Source organism: Aotus nancymaae, unplaced genomic scaffold, assembly GCF_030222135.1.
Source record: "Aotus nancymaae isolate 86718 unplaced genomic scaffold, 86718_ANA_hifiasm-v0.15.2.pri h1tg000019l, whole genome shotgun sequence".
NCBI classification, from domain to species: domain Eukaryota; kingdom Metazoa; phylum Chordata; class Mammalia; order Primates; family Aotidae; genus Aotus; species Aotus nancymaae.
In genome coordinates, this window is record NW_026988431.1 from 49312568 (window position 1) to 49330507 (window position 17940).

Sequence of the window (17940 nt, forward strand, 5' to 3'; positions counted from 1 at the left end):
AAACATAAGATGCACTGTAATATATGGCAGATGTAAAAGACATGGCACATAGAAAAACAGGCATTAATTTTCTGTTCCCCTGTCAAGGAAAATGAAAGGCAGACTAATGCATTATGGCTGAAAGCATTTACTTTTGATTAAGTGTGTATTTAAATATCGCCCTCCTCCTCAGTCAGGCTCATTCCTCAGTCTCTGCTAAATTGCTGACTTTGCTTTCTAAAGAGAAAGTGAGATATTCACCCACAGCAGATGGAATTAGAAAGTTATAAAGCATAGAACTCCTACCTCAGAATTTTTTTTGTTTTATTTTGCCTTTGAAAACTCATTACAGTGAAAACTAATTACAGCTCTCATCACAAAGTGGATGCTGGGAAAGGCTTTCCCTTCATCTTGTGGAAAGAGCTTTCAAATAACATTACATAAAATACACAGGATTCCAGTTAATTTGAAATGTAGTTCAAAATATGTAAAAACCCAATCTGTGACCTAGTAATGTGTGCACTTCTTTATTAATGTATTAACAAGTTCTAGGTGTGGGTCAAATACCACGATTTCCGAGTGGTAATGAGTGTAAATGGTGAGTGTAAATGATTTTTTGACATCTCCAAAGCAACTTTGAAGTGATAAACACCTGTAGTTTTTGATGGTGTCAAAGTCACAAGCAGTAACAAGAGTATTTATGTGGTTTCTTGCCTACATTGAGAATAGAAGGATATGCTAACTTTCAGTTAAAAGGTGGTAAAAAATTAAAATATATTTTTCCCATTCAAGTTTATGTATCCCCAAATTATACACTCTTGAGACAGAAGTTCCAGATTCTTCTAATTTAAGACTCTCGAGTTACTGATGTCCAGCTGTTCTGCTGCCTTAGATGCTTGAGACAGGAAAAGCAATGAGTAGCTCTTATTTAAGGGCGAAGTAGACATGAGTGGGCACTTCTCAAGCCCCACCTCCACAGAACACTCAAGTTTGTGTGGTTATATCCACACAACTTTATGTCATAGCTCCATTTTCCCTGTTCTGGTGATCACAGAAACAGTTCTAAACTCCTCAGACCTCTATCATTTCTCCAAAGTACTACCTTCTTCTTTGTCTCTTTTATCTGTCTTCATCCTCTCATTCTCACGTTTTCTAATGACTCTAGCAAAATAACTTATAATTCACATGTAATAGATTCAGGCTATCTGCAATGTCTAAGCACAAATTCATCTAGGCTGGAAGATCATTAGGGCAACTGAGAGGATCATTAGGTCGGGGAAGTGGGTCTTGAAGGTCACAGAGGCAGCCTCCTGCCAGATTTTGTACCCATACCAAAACCAGATTCAGTGTTTAAAATAGTGCTTTTGCTAAGAAATAAGAAAGGCAGAAAGCAACTAACACTAATTGAACACTGAATTATGGTAGGACTCGTACTGAATTTATGTTTTCTCACTTAACTGTCAACATAAGTAGTATGCTATTGTTACCTCCACTTATGAATGAGGAACTTTAAAATGAGGACTTTAAAATGTCAAGCAACCTACCCAAGGTCACATACATCTGGTAAACACCATTTCTACGCCTTTCCTCTCCTTGGTCCACTCAGCCTGGCTTCCCATCCCTGACACAACTGAAATGGCTGCCACAGGAGTCAACGGCAATCCCCACAAAGCTGAACATGAAGGGAATTTCTCCACCCCACTCACTGTGCTCTATCTCATGGCAGCCTTCAACACTGCTGCTCCCTCACTCCCTGCTGAAACCATCTCCTGCTTTGGCTTCTCCACAGACACTTTCCTGGTCTCCCCTTACACCTTTACCACCCCTTCTCAGTTTTCTTTGCTGATTCAGCTTCCTCTCCATCACCTGTGGTGCTGGAGTTCCTCAAGGCCTCATTCTGGGCCCTCTTCTCTAACAGAACAGCGGCTGCCTTGGCAGTTGACCCAGCCCATGGCGCCTGTTACCCTGGATACTCAGAAAATCCCTCTCCCCACTCTGAGTTCCAGGAAATTAACCTTGGATGTCTCATGGATGTTCAGTCCCCACAAGATTGCCCAAAGAATCAGAACCCTTGTTTCTCCAATGTCCCCAATGAACACTGTACTTCAGTGAAAAGCACCCCTCTTCACCTAGTTTGCCAAGTCAAAAACCTGAGAATGACCAGTTATTCCTTCTTCTTTACCCTCATATTCAATCAAAATACCAAGTCCTGTAGATTTTACCTGCAGGGGATAACTGGAATCTTCCCCATCCTCTCCACTCCACTAAATCTGATTTCAAGGCACCACCATTTCGCATCAGGATTAACTAAGCAGCCTTCTAGCTCCTCTTCTTACCTCCCTTCAACCCATTTTCCCTGCTAACATCTTCTGTTATTCCATATTAAGCTCAAAATCTGCAACATAATCTTTAAGGCACTGTTTGATCTGGTTCCTGCCACCCTATCAGACTCATGTAGACACACTCAACCCTTTTTTCTCTCCTCCTCTACTGCCTGGAACTTATTTCAGTTCTTCAATTACCCATGCTTCTTTCAGTTGCTGAGCCTTTGTACATGCTGTTCACTCTGTTTGAAATGCTGATCCCTGTTCTCTTCACTAAGTTCCTTCCTACTCTTTCTTTGGATCTCAGTTTAAATATTACTTCCCTAGAGAAGCTTTTCCTAACCATGCAGATTGGGTCAGCTTTATCAGGGTCCCAATTTTGTATTTAGGGCCTACTGTCCTTTTATTTAATATTATAATCGAATAATTAATCCATTTAATATCTTTCTCCCCTCTATGACATAAACTCCATGACAGTAGCAACTATCTGCCACTCAGCCCAGGCTCAAAGCCTAGTCTGAGGCCTGGCACATAGGTAAAATTTGGTACATCTCCTTTGACCTAATTAATTAATTATCAGAAAGTCTCTTTTCCCCACACTTCTCTAGACTTTTCTAGAAAGACACAAATCAGCAGGTGTTTTACATGTCCAGAGAAAATGAATAAGGACCTAGTTGGAATTTGCAACTGACAAATGACTTAAATTTTTAAATTAAATAATCTGGAAGAATCCTATTCTATTTTGTCACTATTTAGGAAAAAAAAGGTAAGAATAAAATGTTTATTGTGCTACCCGTCAATGTCTGTCATCAAAATGCCTAGCTAAATCATTTATGTGCCTGGTGATTCCCAAATGAGTCATTATTTACCGACCAACAGTGATGAACAGTACCCTCATAAGAAAATGTTATTACTATTTGTAGCCACCTTCATGGCTGTCAAAATGTATGTTACCTTGTAACTATCAAAATCAGCTGGCTGGCAAATGGACATGATTTCTGCTCACGTATATTATTAAATGTGCATTTCTTAAAAAAAAAAAAAAAAACCCACACCCATATCTCATATTCAATTAGTAACTTCCAGATAAGGCCTAGTGTGATTTAGAAGGATCAAAAAGATGTTCAAATAGAGTGAGACAGCAAATGATGTAATTCTCTGACCACATGAAAACCAGGTCAAACCCAGCTTGTTTCTGCTAGTCTGACACAGCTGCTGGAGCCTCTTGCATATGCTTTCCAGTTGTCCCTGTTTTGGTAACCTTTAAATCAGGGATTTTGCCCCATGCATATGCTTCTTTCTTGGTCAAATGCAAAGCACATACTTTTGCAAGCTACTTTTCTCAGCTGCTTAAAACTGTGAATAAGGTCTAAGATATACACATCAAGAAACAAGCCATTTAAAACAACACATTTGGGTTACTAATCTTCTGCTTTTAGCCTCTTTGACTTGTAAAGAAACTGTGAGCATCAGTGGCCTACAATACTGGGCCTAAGTGATGATTGAATTCAGTTCTCACTACTCCATTATTGCCTTAAAAGCAAAAACAGCCTGGTGGATGCTCCATAAAATGAGACTGGGAATTACATTCAGTGCCTCTGCCATGGAAAAAATCATTGTCCTGAAATAAGGTCAGCCACGTATTCACTGAGTGGAGAGTCTGCCTTCAGAAAGAAAGGGGAATCACAACCTTTAGCTCTCAAGAAGCTATATTCCTTTTCCAGATAAATCTTTACTGATGCTTTAGGATTTCCAAAATTTGACTCACAAAACTAAGTGTTCTGTGCCTCCACATTGATGTCATTCATTTCTAATATTAGCAGCAGAGCAGTTCAGGTTCACCTGAGAAAGAGGAGCTTTTGAGTTGAACAGGAGCAGATACTAAAAATGAACATAGTGAGGCTTGTTTCTGGTATATGTGACATAGATAAAATAGTTAAACTTGTGCAGTGAAACAATTTTGAATTAAATGGAAAAATAATTTAATCTAATTGGCAATTTTATGTTTACAGAATTTTTATGTAGCCTCACTTATGGGACCACTGAGGAATTAAGAAATAGAAAATCTTATATAAAGTTGTTTTGTTCTTTGGGAGGCCAAGGTGGGCAGATCACGAGGTCAAGAGATCAAGACCACCCCGGCTAACATGGTGAAACCCCGTCTCTACTAAAAATACAAAACAATTAGCCCGGCATGGTGGCACGCGCCTGTGGTCCTAGATACTCTGGAGGCTGAGGCGGAAGAATCGCTTGAACCCAGGAGGCGGAGGTTGCAGTGAGCCGAGATTGCACCACGGCACTCCAGCCTGGTGACAGAGCAAGACTCCATCTCAAAAAAAAAAAAAAATTGTTTTGTTGCACAAAGCCACACAAACAAGCTACTGAACTCATTAGATCAAATGTGTCAAGTATTTGGGCTTCTATTATATGAAAGATGTTAAGTGGCTTAGAATAACTAGACAATAGCTACATCTTCACTTAGTCCTGCACAAACATGGATAAAGACAGGAGGATGCAGGTGTGCCATTTGGAACAGCAGAAATCATGTTGGGATGTCATGCCCTGAATTGGAGTTAGCTAGTTCCTCCTACCTTCTCCAGCTGCAAAGTTAGTGGCACCATCCTGTGTTAAGAGTGCCTTAAGTGGTACACGTCTCACAAAGAAACTTACATCTGGACAAAGTTAGGGCAATGCACATATAGACCCAGATATATCTCATGCACAGAAAATGCCTCTCACTTTAAAAGTGACCACCCAAATTTCTTAACTGTTCTCTCTAGAGAATGAAGATATTTAGAAAAAGAATTAAAGGTATTAAAGAGTTAAGGGAGACAAAAATACCACGGCTCAAGGTGAGGACCTATCACCACTATAGCAGCATTAGTCTATAATTGAAATTTTCTTACATTTAAAAATCTTGTAAGGCTTTCATTCCAGAAAAGCCATCTTGGGTATTTAAACAACAGTGGAAAGAAAATAGGCCATTTGTACTCGCTAGTTTGCAGTTCGTTTTTGCTGATGGTTCTCAAGTTTGGTCTTGGAAACCCATAACAGAGTGATCGTTATCTTAAGTCGCTGCCATAGGAAAATAGGACAAGTCTCCCCATTTTGGGTGCTGAGATGTTCCTAAGTTCCCAGTGATATAACTTTGCCTTATTTGAGTTAGAAAAATCTCTGAACTATGAAGACTTAGCCTTAGAACTGTCTTGCTCTACAGAGTTTTCTGCAAGTCACTTCTCCCTACTGTTTTCAGAGTCACTGAAAGATACTAAAGATACATGAAAACCCTTATCTAGATCCTTTTCTCCATGATAACCACAAAGTTATGCAAATATAAGCCTGAGGAAGCCCCCACCTCATGTGCTCCCAAAGATCTCCATGGTAGGACGTATCCCATGTTACTGGAATAACATGTTTGTTTTTCTTTGTTCCTCACTGGACTCTAGGCTCCTTGAGGGTAGAGGACCATGCCTTGTTCTTCTCTGTATCTCCATGACTTTAAAAAAAAATTCTCCCAACAATATAGCATTTGCTCTAGATTCCTACCCTTTAAAATCAGTAGACTTTTGGACTACCAGACAGGTCTTCTGGCTGTACATCTATTGATTTCTGAAAAATTACTAAATGAATAATTTCTTATACAAATTATTCTCACTGGAGCCATCCAATTATTTTTCTTCTATTTAGTGGTTCAAAATATTTTCCAAATACATCTTTATGCAACAGTTTTCTTCCAGTTGGACATATCCAGTTCATATGGGAAAATTTAGCAGCCTGTCTGTTGGGAGGGTAGGAGTCAGAAAGAACCAGAAATCACTACGCCCTGTATTTGTTTACAGTGTAACACTTCAGCACACATTCTCACGTTCTGGCCCTACAGACAGTGATGCTAGACTTCAACACTACATCTTCTGAATGAAGAGACTGAACCCCAGAAAAAAAAGGGAGCAATGTCCACAAAGTTACCCAACTAGCTGTGACAATGGGTCAAAAGCCCAGGTCTTTCAACTCTTTGCATTTTGATGCATTTTTACTATGCTATGCAATTAAATGTGTTGCTTAGGTGGCATTTTATAGACAACATTAATAAGCAGAGGGAAAAAGTGCGATGCAAAAATGAGAGCACTAATTGCTAAGTCTAAAGAAACCAAAACTGATGACGAATTAAGGGAGAACCTGGGGTAGTTGAGCTGTGCCACCGATTTGGAAGTTTTATTTGTGTTGTTTCCTTTGGTGTGGAAGCAAGAAGGGAAATTGCACTTTTATGAGAGCCTCTTATCAGAGAATAAGGGATGCACTTTTCTACAACAGTATAGTTATCTCAGCTTCGCCTGCTCACTTTGCACCCTTACACTAATGCTATGAAGCATCCTGTCTCTAAGAGTTTGTTTTCTTCTCTGACAGCTGCTAGTCAGAAGACAGAAAAATAGGTTGAGTCTGGATTTCCACAAAGACTTATAGCCAAATGAATACTAGAGCTCCTAGTTCTATCCTTGTTTAGAAAGCAAAAATATATTTATTTTCTTTAAACTTTTGGGGATTAAAAACAGGATATCAAGAAAAAAAAGAATTATTTTAAACAACTATCTGATGTTTCTGTGGTAATTTTATGTGATCTTGAATTAAATATATATACATATATATACACACACATATATATAATATAGTTAAATACATATTTATGTATTATGTTAAATATAGGATATAGTTAAAATAACCTAAAAGACAGTTTTGTATTTGTTATTGTAATAATTCACATCCATTAGAAGTAATATTCTGCTTTAGAAGTCAGTTTGTTAGTCAATAAGTCAGAAATATGTATTGAGGGTCTACTATGTGTCAGGCTCTGTTGGTAAATAATGAATGAATGGTTGGTGAATAAGGGAAAGAAGTTTGCCCTTAAGAAACTCACATTCTAGAAGAAGAGAGAAAGCCAATAACTGTGTAAATAAGTCAACAAAGATGACAATTTGGGACTGAAAAGCCGTATTCTGTGGGGGACATTTTGTTCCATGCTGCACTTGAGCAGATTTTGAGCTTCCTGGTGCCTGAGTGGCCACACAAGGGAGACTCGTCCCAAGACAATATGTCTGCATCTGTGGCTCTGTCTCTACCATGACTCATCAGGAATAATGCCAAAAGTGAGATACAATGTCCACTTAAGTATGTACCCATTCACCGGAGGAAATGATGACCAAGTGTTGCTTTGTTTTTATTATAGGAATCTTGGAAAATCAGGACTCAGAGTTTCTTGCTTGGGTCTTGGTAAGTACTCAGGGTGTGGTGTGGGAGACTGGGAGGGCACCAGGGAGTGATTGTAGTGCAGGCCAGGACCTGGTCTCAGATGAGGAGGAGGCTTCCTGGCCAGTATTCCCCACTTCTCCTTTGAGCCTTTCTCTTCCCATCATGACCCTCTCCCAAGGAGCCACTGTGTTCATGATTCCTTATAGGGGCCCATCGAGCATAAGGCAACCTGATGCTAAAGCACACCTCAGAGGAAGGGACTCATGTGCCACTCCCATTTAGCAAGCATGCAGGACTACACAGCACAGCATGCATTTTATAGGTTCAGTTCACCACTCCCTCAATTCGCCTGATTTTTTTCTATTTATCCTTGTTTTTCCTTTGCCTAATTTCCTCACTTTTTGATATTATTATGCATTTTATATGCTTTTACAATCTGCCCTAAATATTCCGGGGGGCAAGGTGAAATACACACAAACACATGTACATTAATATGCATTAATAAATAAAATTGTTATTCCTCCCAGTCAATATTTAAAGAGGACTAAATAGAGTGGCAATTCTAATAGCATAAAGATGAATCTGAAATCGTGGAATCTGAGTGTGAGACTTGAGGAGGCTTGAGTCCTCCAGACATCCCAGGAAAAGGCAGCCTTGGCATTCCGGCCATTCAACACGAATCAGAACTGTTCTGTGACCTAAGTCTACACCAGAATGATAACTGAGGCAGTAGTGAGAAGTGGTTCTTCCTAAGAATCATTAGGAAGAAGGTTTCCTTCCTAATAATCTGACTTGGGAGGTGAGGGTGGTATTTGTTCGCCATAAGGCTAAGGTAATTCGGAATTTGCTTAATTTATGGCTCTGATATTGTTGCTATTGACTCATATTTGAAAGGCCCTGGAAATTCATTACCAGGGACATTCTGACCTTAGTTTTTTAAAGAATATCTTTACAGTAAATTATTATTCAGTATTCATTATTGAAAGGAACTACTTATTAATGTAAGGTAAGAAATATATATAGTGAAGTGCTGTTGGATTAAGTTTGTCAGTATTTTATTGAGGATTTTCGCATTGATGTTCATCAGATATATTGGCCTGAAATTTTCTTTTTTTGTTGTGTCTCTGCCAGGTTTTGGTATCAGGATGATGCTAACCTCATAAAACGAGTTAGGGAGGAGTCCCTCTTTTTCTATTGTTTGGAATAGTTTCAGAAGGAATGGTACCAGCTCCTCTTTGTACCTCTGGTAGAATTCGGCTGTGAACCTGTCTGGTCCTGGGCTCTTTTTGGTTGGTAGGCTATTAATTACTGCCTCAATTTCAGAACTTGGTATTAGTCTATTCAGGGATTCAACTTCTTCCTGGTTTAGTCTTGGGAGGGTGTATGTGTCCAGGAATGTATCCATTTCTTCTAGATTTTCTAGTTTATTTGTGTAGAGGTGTTTACAGTTTTCTCTGATGGTAGTTTGTATTTCTGTGGGATCAGTGGTGATATCCCCTTTATTATTTTTTTATTGTGTCTATTTGATTCTTCTCTCTTTTATTCTTTATTCGTCTGGCTAGTGATCTATCTATTTTGTGGATCTTTTCAAAAAGTTAGCTCCTGGATTCATTGATTTTTTGACAGGTTTTTGTGTCTCTATCTCTTTCAGTTGTGCTCTGATCTTAGTTATTTCTTGTCTTCTGCTAGCTTTTGAATTTGTTTGCTCTTGCTTCTCTAATTCTTTTAATTGTGATGTTAGGGTGTCGATTTTAGATCTTTCCTGCTTTCTCCTGTGGACATTTAGTGCTATAAATGTCCCTCTGAGTGAAAAATCATTGACCAACTATTTACACATTTGGATCTATGGTGGAAAATAATTTAGTCAGTAAGTACACAAAAAACTCAACTGGAAACCCTCAAGACAATAACACATTCAGGTGTCCATGTAATGCCAGTCTCCACAGGTCAGTCTCCAGTTTTAGTTGATTTTTTTTTTAAACTGCAGACAGTGTACTTGAGCTGCAGGCATTTTAGTGAACTTTGAAACAGGCTTGATTCAGGAGCAGCAAGTTCTGATTTGAGCTTCAAGTTTTTTCAAGAGCCTGTACGCTTGTGATAAGACACTGCATGAAAAATAAGAGGAAACAAGGAAGTTCATGGGGCTGACTGGCTTCATTCAAAACAGGTAACAAAGCTTGACAGCTTGAATAAGCACTCTTTGAGAACTTTTCTGAGCTGCCTCTATAAGCCAGAGGAGACAAGAAATTCATAGAAAGAAATAAAACACCAGCCTTAGATCATTTGTCAGGCTCTGCAGACCCCAGCTGTCAAATTCAAATGGAACTGGGTTTACTGCTGTAGGCTTGGGATGTCAGCTCAGTCACAACCTATGTTCAACTGAGGCTTTAGAAATTACGTAGTAAAACTGCCAGGAAATCAAAAGGCTGCAGATGTTTTTTCTTGAAGTACTCTAAAAGTCATAGTTAAAGGTAACAATTCTGACTTTCTTCTCTACCAGAGAAGGAGCAGCTGGAAATTCCTTGCCCTGCCAATTTTCCTTTTGGTGAACTAAGAGCATGTGTAAATGGGAGTAGAGAGGTGAAGTAAACTTGAGAGTGAACTGATGGTACATCTGAAGGAACACAGCTCTGCCAAGGAGAGAAATAGGAAAAAGTATTAATATTATGTGGACAGTCCTACCTGGGTTGCTGTGGCTGGCCTGTTCTGTAAATATACTGCTCATTATTGTGAGGACCTGAAGTCAGAGTGACCAGACTCACCCCAATCTGAATTGTCTTATGAGAGAAACATAGTGGAATTTACATTAATTCACTCATTCATTTATTCATTCTTAAGCAAATGTTTATGACACCAGGCATTGGTTACAGGAGATATGAAGACAAGAGCATGGACCCTGCCCTCAAGTTTCTCATAGTGCAGTGGGAGTTAGGCTTGCAAAAAACAAACTGATAATATATCTGACAGATGCCATATTGGAGAGTACAGGACAAGTGAACCATGCAGAAAGTCTCGGATTTGGGATAGCTTGATGGGGGAACAGGGGTTGCCAGTTGGCTTGACACGTGAAGGGAGAAGTCAAGTGAATGGGGAGGGCAAGAGTTTAAAGACAGGAAGCAATGCAAGCAATGGCAACTCCAGAAGGAGACTCCACCAAGGTGAGGTAGTTGGGGAAACGAATCACATGTATAGAATATTATGAGTACAAGGTATTGGGGAACAAACAGCAAGAAATGAGCTTGGAAAGGAAGCCAGGCCTGATTATAAGAACCCTTGTTTGCCTTGCTAAGTCATTTAGCTCTTGTCCTCCATATCTCTGGAATTCCTTCAAATCTGAAGGTCCCAGGTCTCAACAAACACTTGGGGGTTAAGGAGGGGCAAAGGATCCATCTCTCTCCACCCTCTTCTTTCCATCTGCCACAGCTTCCATCAGAGAAGCTCCATTTATTCTTCATACTATTATTACTATTTTTAAAATATACTATGTTTTAGTGCAGTTTTAGGTTCACAACAAAACTGAGCAAAAAGTACAAGGAGTTCCCATACATCCCTATCCCCACACATGCATAACCTCCCTCATTATCAGCATCCTTCACCAGAGTGGCACATTTGTTACCAATGATGAACCTACAGTGCCACAACATTATCACCGAAGGTCCATAGTTCAGGGTTCACTGTTGGTTTTGACAGATGTATAATGACTTGTATCTACTATTATGGTATCATACAGAATAGTTTCACTGCTCTAAAAATCCTCTATGCCCTGCCTATTCATCCCTCCCTCTCCTCTAACTCCTGAAAATTATTATCTTTTTCTGTCTGCATGGTTTTCATTTTCCAGAATGTCATATAATTGAATCATATAGTATGTAGTCTATTCAAATTGGCTTATTTCAGTTAGTAATATATTAGCATTTAAGTTTCTTTTATGTCTTTTCATAGTTTGATAATTCATTTCTTTTTAGTACTTTGGAAAAAAAATTCATCCTATGCCAAAAACAGTTATCAAAACCTTGCTCGAGCTTGTGATAAGCCATTGAAAACTTTGGGTCAGGAATAGGACATGATCAAAGTTATTAGAAGCAACATGAAGACTATAACAGAGGAAACATGGTTGAGGCTGGAGACCGGGAAACTAATTGGGAGTTGATGATAAGGCAGTGGTATGAAAGATGTAGAGGAAGGAAGTGATTAGGAGGAGGAATAAACAGAACTGGTGATCTCTGGATGCAGAATAGGAGGTCTTCCTGAGTGGAGGATGATGCCCAGACTCCTGGATAGGGCATGGGGGTGGATGAGCTGAAATCTCAAAGACAGGAGACACAGGAGGGAGTTGTGAGGGCAGACAGCACTGTTGGGGAATAGTGACCAAAGATCCTGTGACCTCCCAGCTTCAGACATCTAGAGAACAAGGGGAACTGTGTGGAGATCTCTAGGCTGGAAATACAGACCCAGGAACTTCTCACAGTGGTGAACCTATGATTGTCATTGAAACCACCTGGAAACACAAAGGACTGAGGTGTTTGTACAGGTTTAGAACATCTGCCTCTTGGAGTCTACCTGATTGTATGCTCCCTAAGAACAGGGACTGCTTATTTTTTCTACACTCCAATTGCACCTTTAGCAGATCACAGTATCTGGTTAATAGTAGGTGTTCAAAAATATGTTTGAATGAATGAATGGATAGATGATCAATTGTTAAGAAATGACTAAAGACCCACTGAGTAGTTTCGAGGATCCAGCTGAAGTCAGAAATCATGAATTGCTGAGGCCCAGCCCAGTTCTTTGGCTTCCTCCAGTGGTGTATCAATGAAGAGGCAGTCGTATGGAGCAGGGAGTGGAGACAGAGAGAGGCCCAGCAACAGGGATTGTCCTAAAAGAGGGTTGGAGTCCAGGGAACCTACTACATACACAGGCGACATGGGGTCTAAGCTGGGTTTAGGCCCAGAGCTTTTCATCAGGGCTCTTGCTTCTACAGTTGAAAACAGGCATCTGCCCACACTGAGTTGCTCTAGGAAGTCTCACATTAGGAGCAGTAGACCAGTCCGATTCACCCCATGGGAGGTAACACACCACAGCGTCCAGTTCGTCTGTTGTCTGTGTGTACTTGAAAGGGCTGACTTTACCTTGCAACATTCACTGTGGAATAGGCATGCTTCCTAGCAGGAAAGTCGCTTGCAAGAAAAAAGGCACATCATGGTTAACCTGATGTGTCAACTTGACTGAGCCATGGAATGTCCAGATACTTAGTCAAACTTTATTCTGGGTACTCCTATGAGGGTGGTTTGGAATGAGATCAACATTTGAACCTATAGACTGAGTAAAGCCAATTGCCCTCCCTAATGTGGGTAGCCCTTTTCTAATCAGTTGAAGACCTGAATCAGTTGAAGGCATTTTTACCTCCTGTGAATAAAAGGGAACTCCTGCCTGATGATTTCAAGCTGGGACGTTGATCTTTTCTTGCCTTCAGACTCAAACTGAAACATCAGCTCTTCCTGGATGTTGAAGCCTGCCAGCTTTCAGAGTAGAACTATACCATCAGCTCCTTTGAGTCTATAACTTGCCAACTGCAGATCTTGGGATTTCTTGGCCTCCATGATCACATGAGCCAATTCCTTATAATACATCTCTCTCTGTCTCGCTATACATACACACACACCCTACTGGTTCTGTTTCTCTGGAGAACCCCAAAGAGTGATTTTGTTGATTTTTTTTCAAAACATCACACAAGTGTATGTGGCCAACTAAACAGAGTCAGGTATTTGTAAGTGATGTAGGTAGGAAGATATGGAAACCCCAAATGAGGAGTAATGTGGTCACTTGCTCATTTTTCAGCTAAGCACATATTGAACCTAATGTAAAAGTCCATCATCCAAATGGAGCTTTCCTGGGTTGTTGGTGGGCCAAGAGGACATTTTGTGCAGCCCTGCCAAATAGAGTTTGATCTGGATCTAAGCAGTGAAGAAGAGAAAGAACACCCCCATGCCTTTGGGGCCCTATTTCACATATCCTCAAGGCTTTAATTCCTAGGGACTGCAAACTGATTCCAGGGAAATGTTCTGTGTCCTTTTAGGCAGCTGCTTCATGCTTTGTCCTTGAGGAAATAAAGTCATAAAGTAAAATACTTTACACCTTGGGGAACTTATATGAGTCTCTCAAACAGTGTTTCTTCCCAACTCTGGCTGCACACTGGAATTACCTGTTTAATTAAAAATTCAGATAACCTGTCTCCACGTAGACCTTTTGAATAAGGAGCTCCATGAGCATGTGTTTTTAAAATGCTGCCCTGATGTTTCTGAGGCATTATCAGGGTTGGAATACATTGTCCTATCCAGATGGAAGAAGATAGAAAAATGTGTGAACTGATGTCTAGTGTGCCCAGTGCCAGCAGCCATGATTCTTACCTATGTGGTAGCTTCCGCCCCCAGATCTAGGCCTGGGAGCTGGCCTGAGGCATTTCCAACTGGACTGGAAGGGCTCCAAAGAGGAGAATCTGCCCTCCTCAGGGCTGGCCTCAGGGCAGGTGGGTTGAGCTGGCTTTCCTGCCATTCAATTCCTGCCATCTGGGGGCTAGCCTTGCCTTATGCCCCTCCCTAACCGAGAGAACTTTCTAGAGCAAAAGCAGTAAATCTTAAGAATAAACTGTGTGGGCTTCTTTTTAATGCATTCATATGTGCAGAATGTAGTCCTGGCTCATCTCCCTCTTAGTGATACTTTCACCGCACTAAATATTTTGACACTAGGAGAACACGACATTAAATATTTAACATGGATGATATTATTTTTATGACACCCTTCGTGATTCCCATTCTTGTTGCTTAGGCCGATATAAACTAGCCAGCTCACCTATTATAACAACATAAGAGCAGCAATAATAAATATTTATGAAGTGCCTCCTAGGACACTTGAGAGGTGGTTTTAAAATGCAAGTTTTCCCTTAAAGAGTTTACCAATTTTTCTGCGTAACACAGAGTGAACTATCTAAACTCCAGAATACTCATAGAATTTAAATGGTGTATGAATATTAAACATACAAGAGTGTTTTAGGCATGTCACTCTTTCTGGAAAGTCTAACTTGAATAAATATCGTGATGCATACACATTAAAAATGAACAGGCATTTGTATTTTCCAAAGTTGTCTAAAAATATTTTTTCCTAATTTTCTACTTTTATGGATAAAATTCTTAAGAATTGCTGACAAGTGGTTGCCCTCTGAATCACCAGGGACTGCTGGCCACATGGCTTTTCCTCTGCTCACAGGAGTCTATTAGGAGTGAAGATATAGCTTAGGTAAGAATGTGGCAATCTGATATTTCATACGCTGTCAGAGTTGAGGCTTAGGGGCGAACCCAAGGAGAGAAAATAGAAGAGTCTTTACACAAAGGGGTCTATTCAACAATCTGGGCATGCAAACAAACCATGTGCACACATGCACACACACCTCATCCCTCTCCGTGCAGCCGCAAAGGGATAAGTAGCCCTCATTTGCCAACTTGTGATTCAAAAATAAAATAAATGGTTTCAAAACCATTAGTATTGGGGGATCAAAGGTCCTCTCCAGTCCCAGATGTGGTCAATTTGCTGAAATTAATCATTTACAAAGACAATCTCACTAAAGATCACCACAGTCATGAGAGGGAGAATTAGTCCCTGCGGTCACCAGCTCCTTTATGGGAAAACAGGGTCAGGAAGAGGTGATATATCTTGTTCAAGGCCAGTGGTAGAGACAGTAGGCTCCCCCATTTCCTACCTCTCCCTGCTCCACTAGCAGCCTTGTTCCTTACGGCCCATCTACTTCCAGCCGCCAAGCACTCACAACGACTGCTGTCACCCACATCTCTTCATGTCCTGAACTTCTGCTTCCTCCTTGAAATGAGAATGGCTGCACCAAATGGGTAGGGCCCCTTGCATCTCTCACATTCAGGCAACAGTCAGGTGACATCATGATGAGGTTCAGCATGACTCTGGGTTGGCAGATGGGCAAAAATGTCTTTACTTTTGAACTAGAAAATGTTAGAACCAAAATGACTCCTGGCATCCATATCCAGAGTTAGGGTAGACAATGACCTATCAGAGCTCCACAGACAGAATGGGGGCCAGAATCTATGTCTTTCGGCCCACGATCAGGTGTGCTTTCCCCATGAGAAATTTCAAAGTAAAGATGCAATTGAGTGCAGGCATTTTGGTTTTTGTGTGGATACCATCAATGAAGCACCTAATGCCTGCCTTCCCCTCCTTTGTGCACTGCCCTAAAGGCTTCATGAAGTCCCCATAGTGCCTGTACTCTAAGCAGCAGCCCAAGGCACAACTTGTGTACATACAAGTCTATTCATACTGTTTACCTCGGGTTTGCCTTGTGCATTCTATATTTATATAAAGATTATTTTTCTAAACTCTATGCAGCATAAAAACACAAGTGAAAGTTTTATAATTTCAATCAATAATGCAATTAAGCTTCTCTAACAGTGAGGCAAAAAATGGAGAAACCATTTGGGTGCTGTCCTCCAGTGGGGAGGGTTGTGCCTCTGGTATGCCCGGGCGAGGAGAGCACAGGGCTGCAGGCGGCCACCTCTGAAAGTGCAGCGTACATGCCTGAATGTTCCTTCATGAGCCAACACACTGAGGATGACTGTGCAGACATTCATAGGAATGCCTTAAGGGCCTCAGCTGGATGAAGAAGGAATAAAGTCTCAGTTCTTTTCGGGTCTATTGAGTATGAATGAATCAGAAACCTTCCACAGTAAGCAAACAGAAAACCCAGCTCAAAGCAAGCCAAAACATCAGCTCTAGCAAAAACACAAATTTCCAGGCTCACGTGGAAGAATTTTTATGTTCATCTGGACAGTGGACCCATATGGATTTATCCAGAGATTAAACTATGAATTCGGTGAGCTCCAAGTTGGTTCTGTTCTCAAGCTGCCCTGGAATTGGCAAGAGGGCTGCAGTGGCTTCAAGCCTCACATCGCATTGACTCTGGTTGGTTTGTGTATCCTTCCCTGAGCCAATCACCAAAGACTTCAGTCTCTCAAGACCCACCCAGACGCTGGGGATGGGTACTTTATATCCACCCAAACTGCATTCTGGGAGTAGGAAAAGAATTCATTCTCAAAAGAAAGTTAAATAACTCTTACCTAAAGAGGGGAAATAGTGACTGATGTAGTAAGCAGATGACAGCCATGAAGAGTTAAGAAGAAAATACATTCCTGGATCTGGGATGCCTTCCCCCACTTATTTTAGCTTATCCGAGCCCTTTCTATGTCATTGGTAGCCATGGCTGAACACTGAAATTCTCCCAGCCTTTTCTAGGGCATGAGGTATGCTCAGAGTTTTGTGAGTCAACTCAATTTGCCTAATTGACAAAATTTTCCATTGCAGAGTAAATATACAGCTTTGCTTTTTAAATATAGTCTCTCCTTTCTTTGTTTTTAATAATCTCAAAGTATTAGTGAGACCTAAGGCTCATTTACAAATAAAAGCTTCGTCCTAACACCTGGATGATGAAAATATGCAAAGAAGGACCTTCATGAGAGAAAAGCAGAAAATACCCTCAATACTCATTTCATTTCTGACAACAAATTAAAATTGGAGGAGAAAGAGGCTACCAATACATAATTATAGGAAATGGGTGATGAGGTAATGAGCAGTGGCTAAATTGGAGCTGACAGTCTAACCATGGGAATTTCTTTAGCTGAAGAAAAGGAAAAAGGACCTGACTTGGTTCTGCGGCTGGAATTAGCTTCATTTTTCTTCATAGTCTCTCACTTTGCCTCCTTTCTCATATGTCCACCTTATACTTGACAATAGCCTTTCCTTTGACCGTTGCTGAGTTGTTTCTTTTGGTGGCAATGACTGTAACTGCTATCTGAAGAATAGAGGACACAGGACTGATCTTAAGACATGTTGCTAGAGGTGACCTTCTGTCTGACTTTGTTACCTGCTCCCACCATCCTCGGGGTAAGAGGGAGGAACACAGCAGCCCCCACTGCCCCCAACCTTTTCAGTGCCTCCCAGGGAGGACTGGTTGGCTGTCCTGGCCCTGCTGATGGATTTGCTGCCTCAGATGTTACCTGTGTCTCAGTTTGTGAACTCTTAGACACTGCCACTGACTCAGTCATCCGTATAAAGCATGGCCAGGCATTCTTTCTGTCAATCATTCATGTGTTCATATATTTCACAAAGATGCAGTAGACGCGGTGCTGGGGAGATAGAAAAGACACACAGGTGCCTGCCCTCACACAGACTATCTAGCAGGTGGAGGAGACCAGGTTCTCGGGATGGATCAGATCCTTGGGCTATGTGCCCCCAAAGGACACCCTGCATTTCTTACTTGTGTTTGCTGTTGATTACTTTTTTAGCCTAACTTACTTCCTGCTAGATAATCAGTTCAGAACAC

General features: G+C 40.8%; 1 protein-coding gene across 3 annotated transcripts in view; it reads left to right on the forward strand.

The window, feature by feature from the left end:
- The window catches only part of KCNAB1 (potassium voltage-gated channel subfamily A regulatory beta subunit 1), a 370457-nt gene that overhangs the window by 257882 nt on the left and 94635 nt on the right, over positions 1–17940 (forward strand). For all 3 annotated transcript variants that reach the window (XM_064378850.1, XM_012447348.3, XM_012447349.3), the window contains one exon: positions 7525–7568. In XM_064378850.1, coding sequence (XP_064234920.1) covers positions 7525–7568 — 44 coding nt within the window. The remainder of the gene's footprint in view (positions 1–7524; positions 7569–17940) is intronic.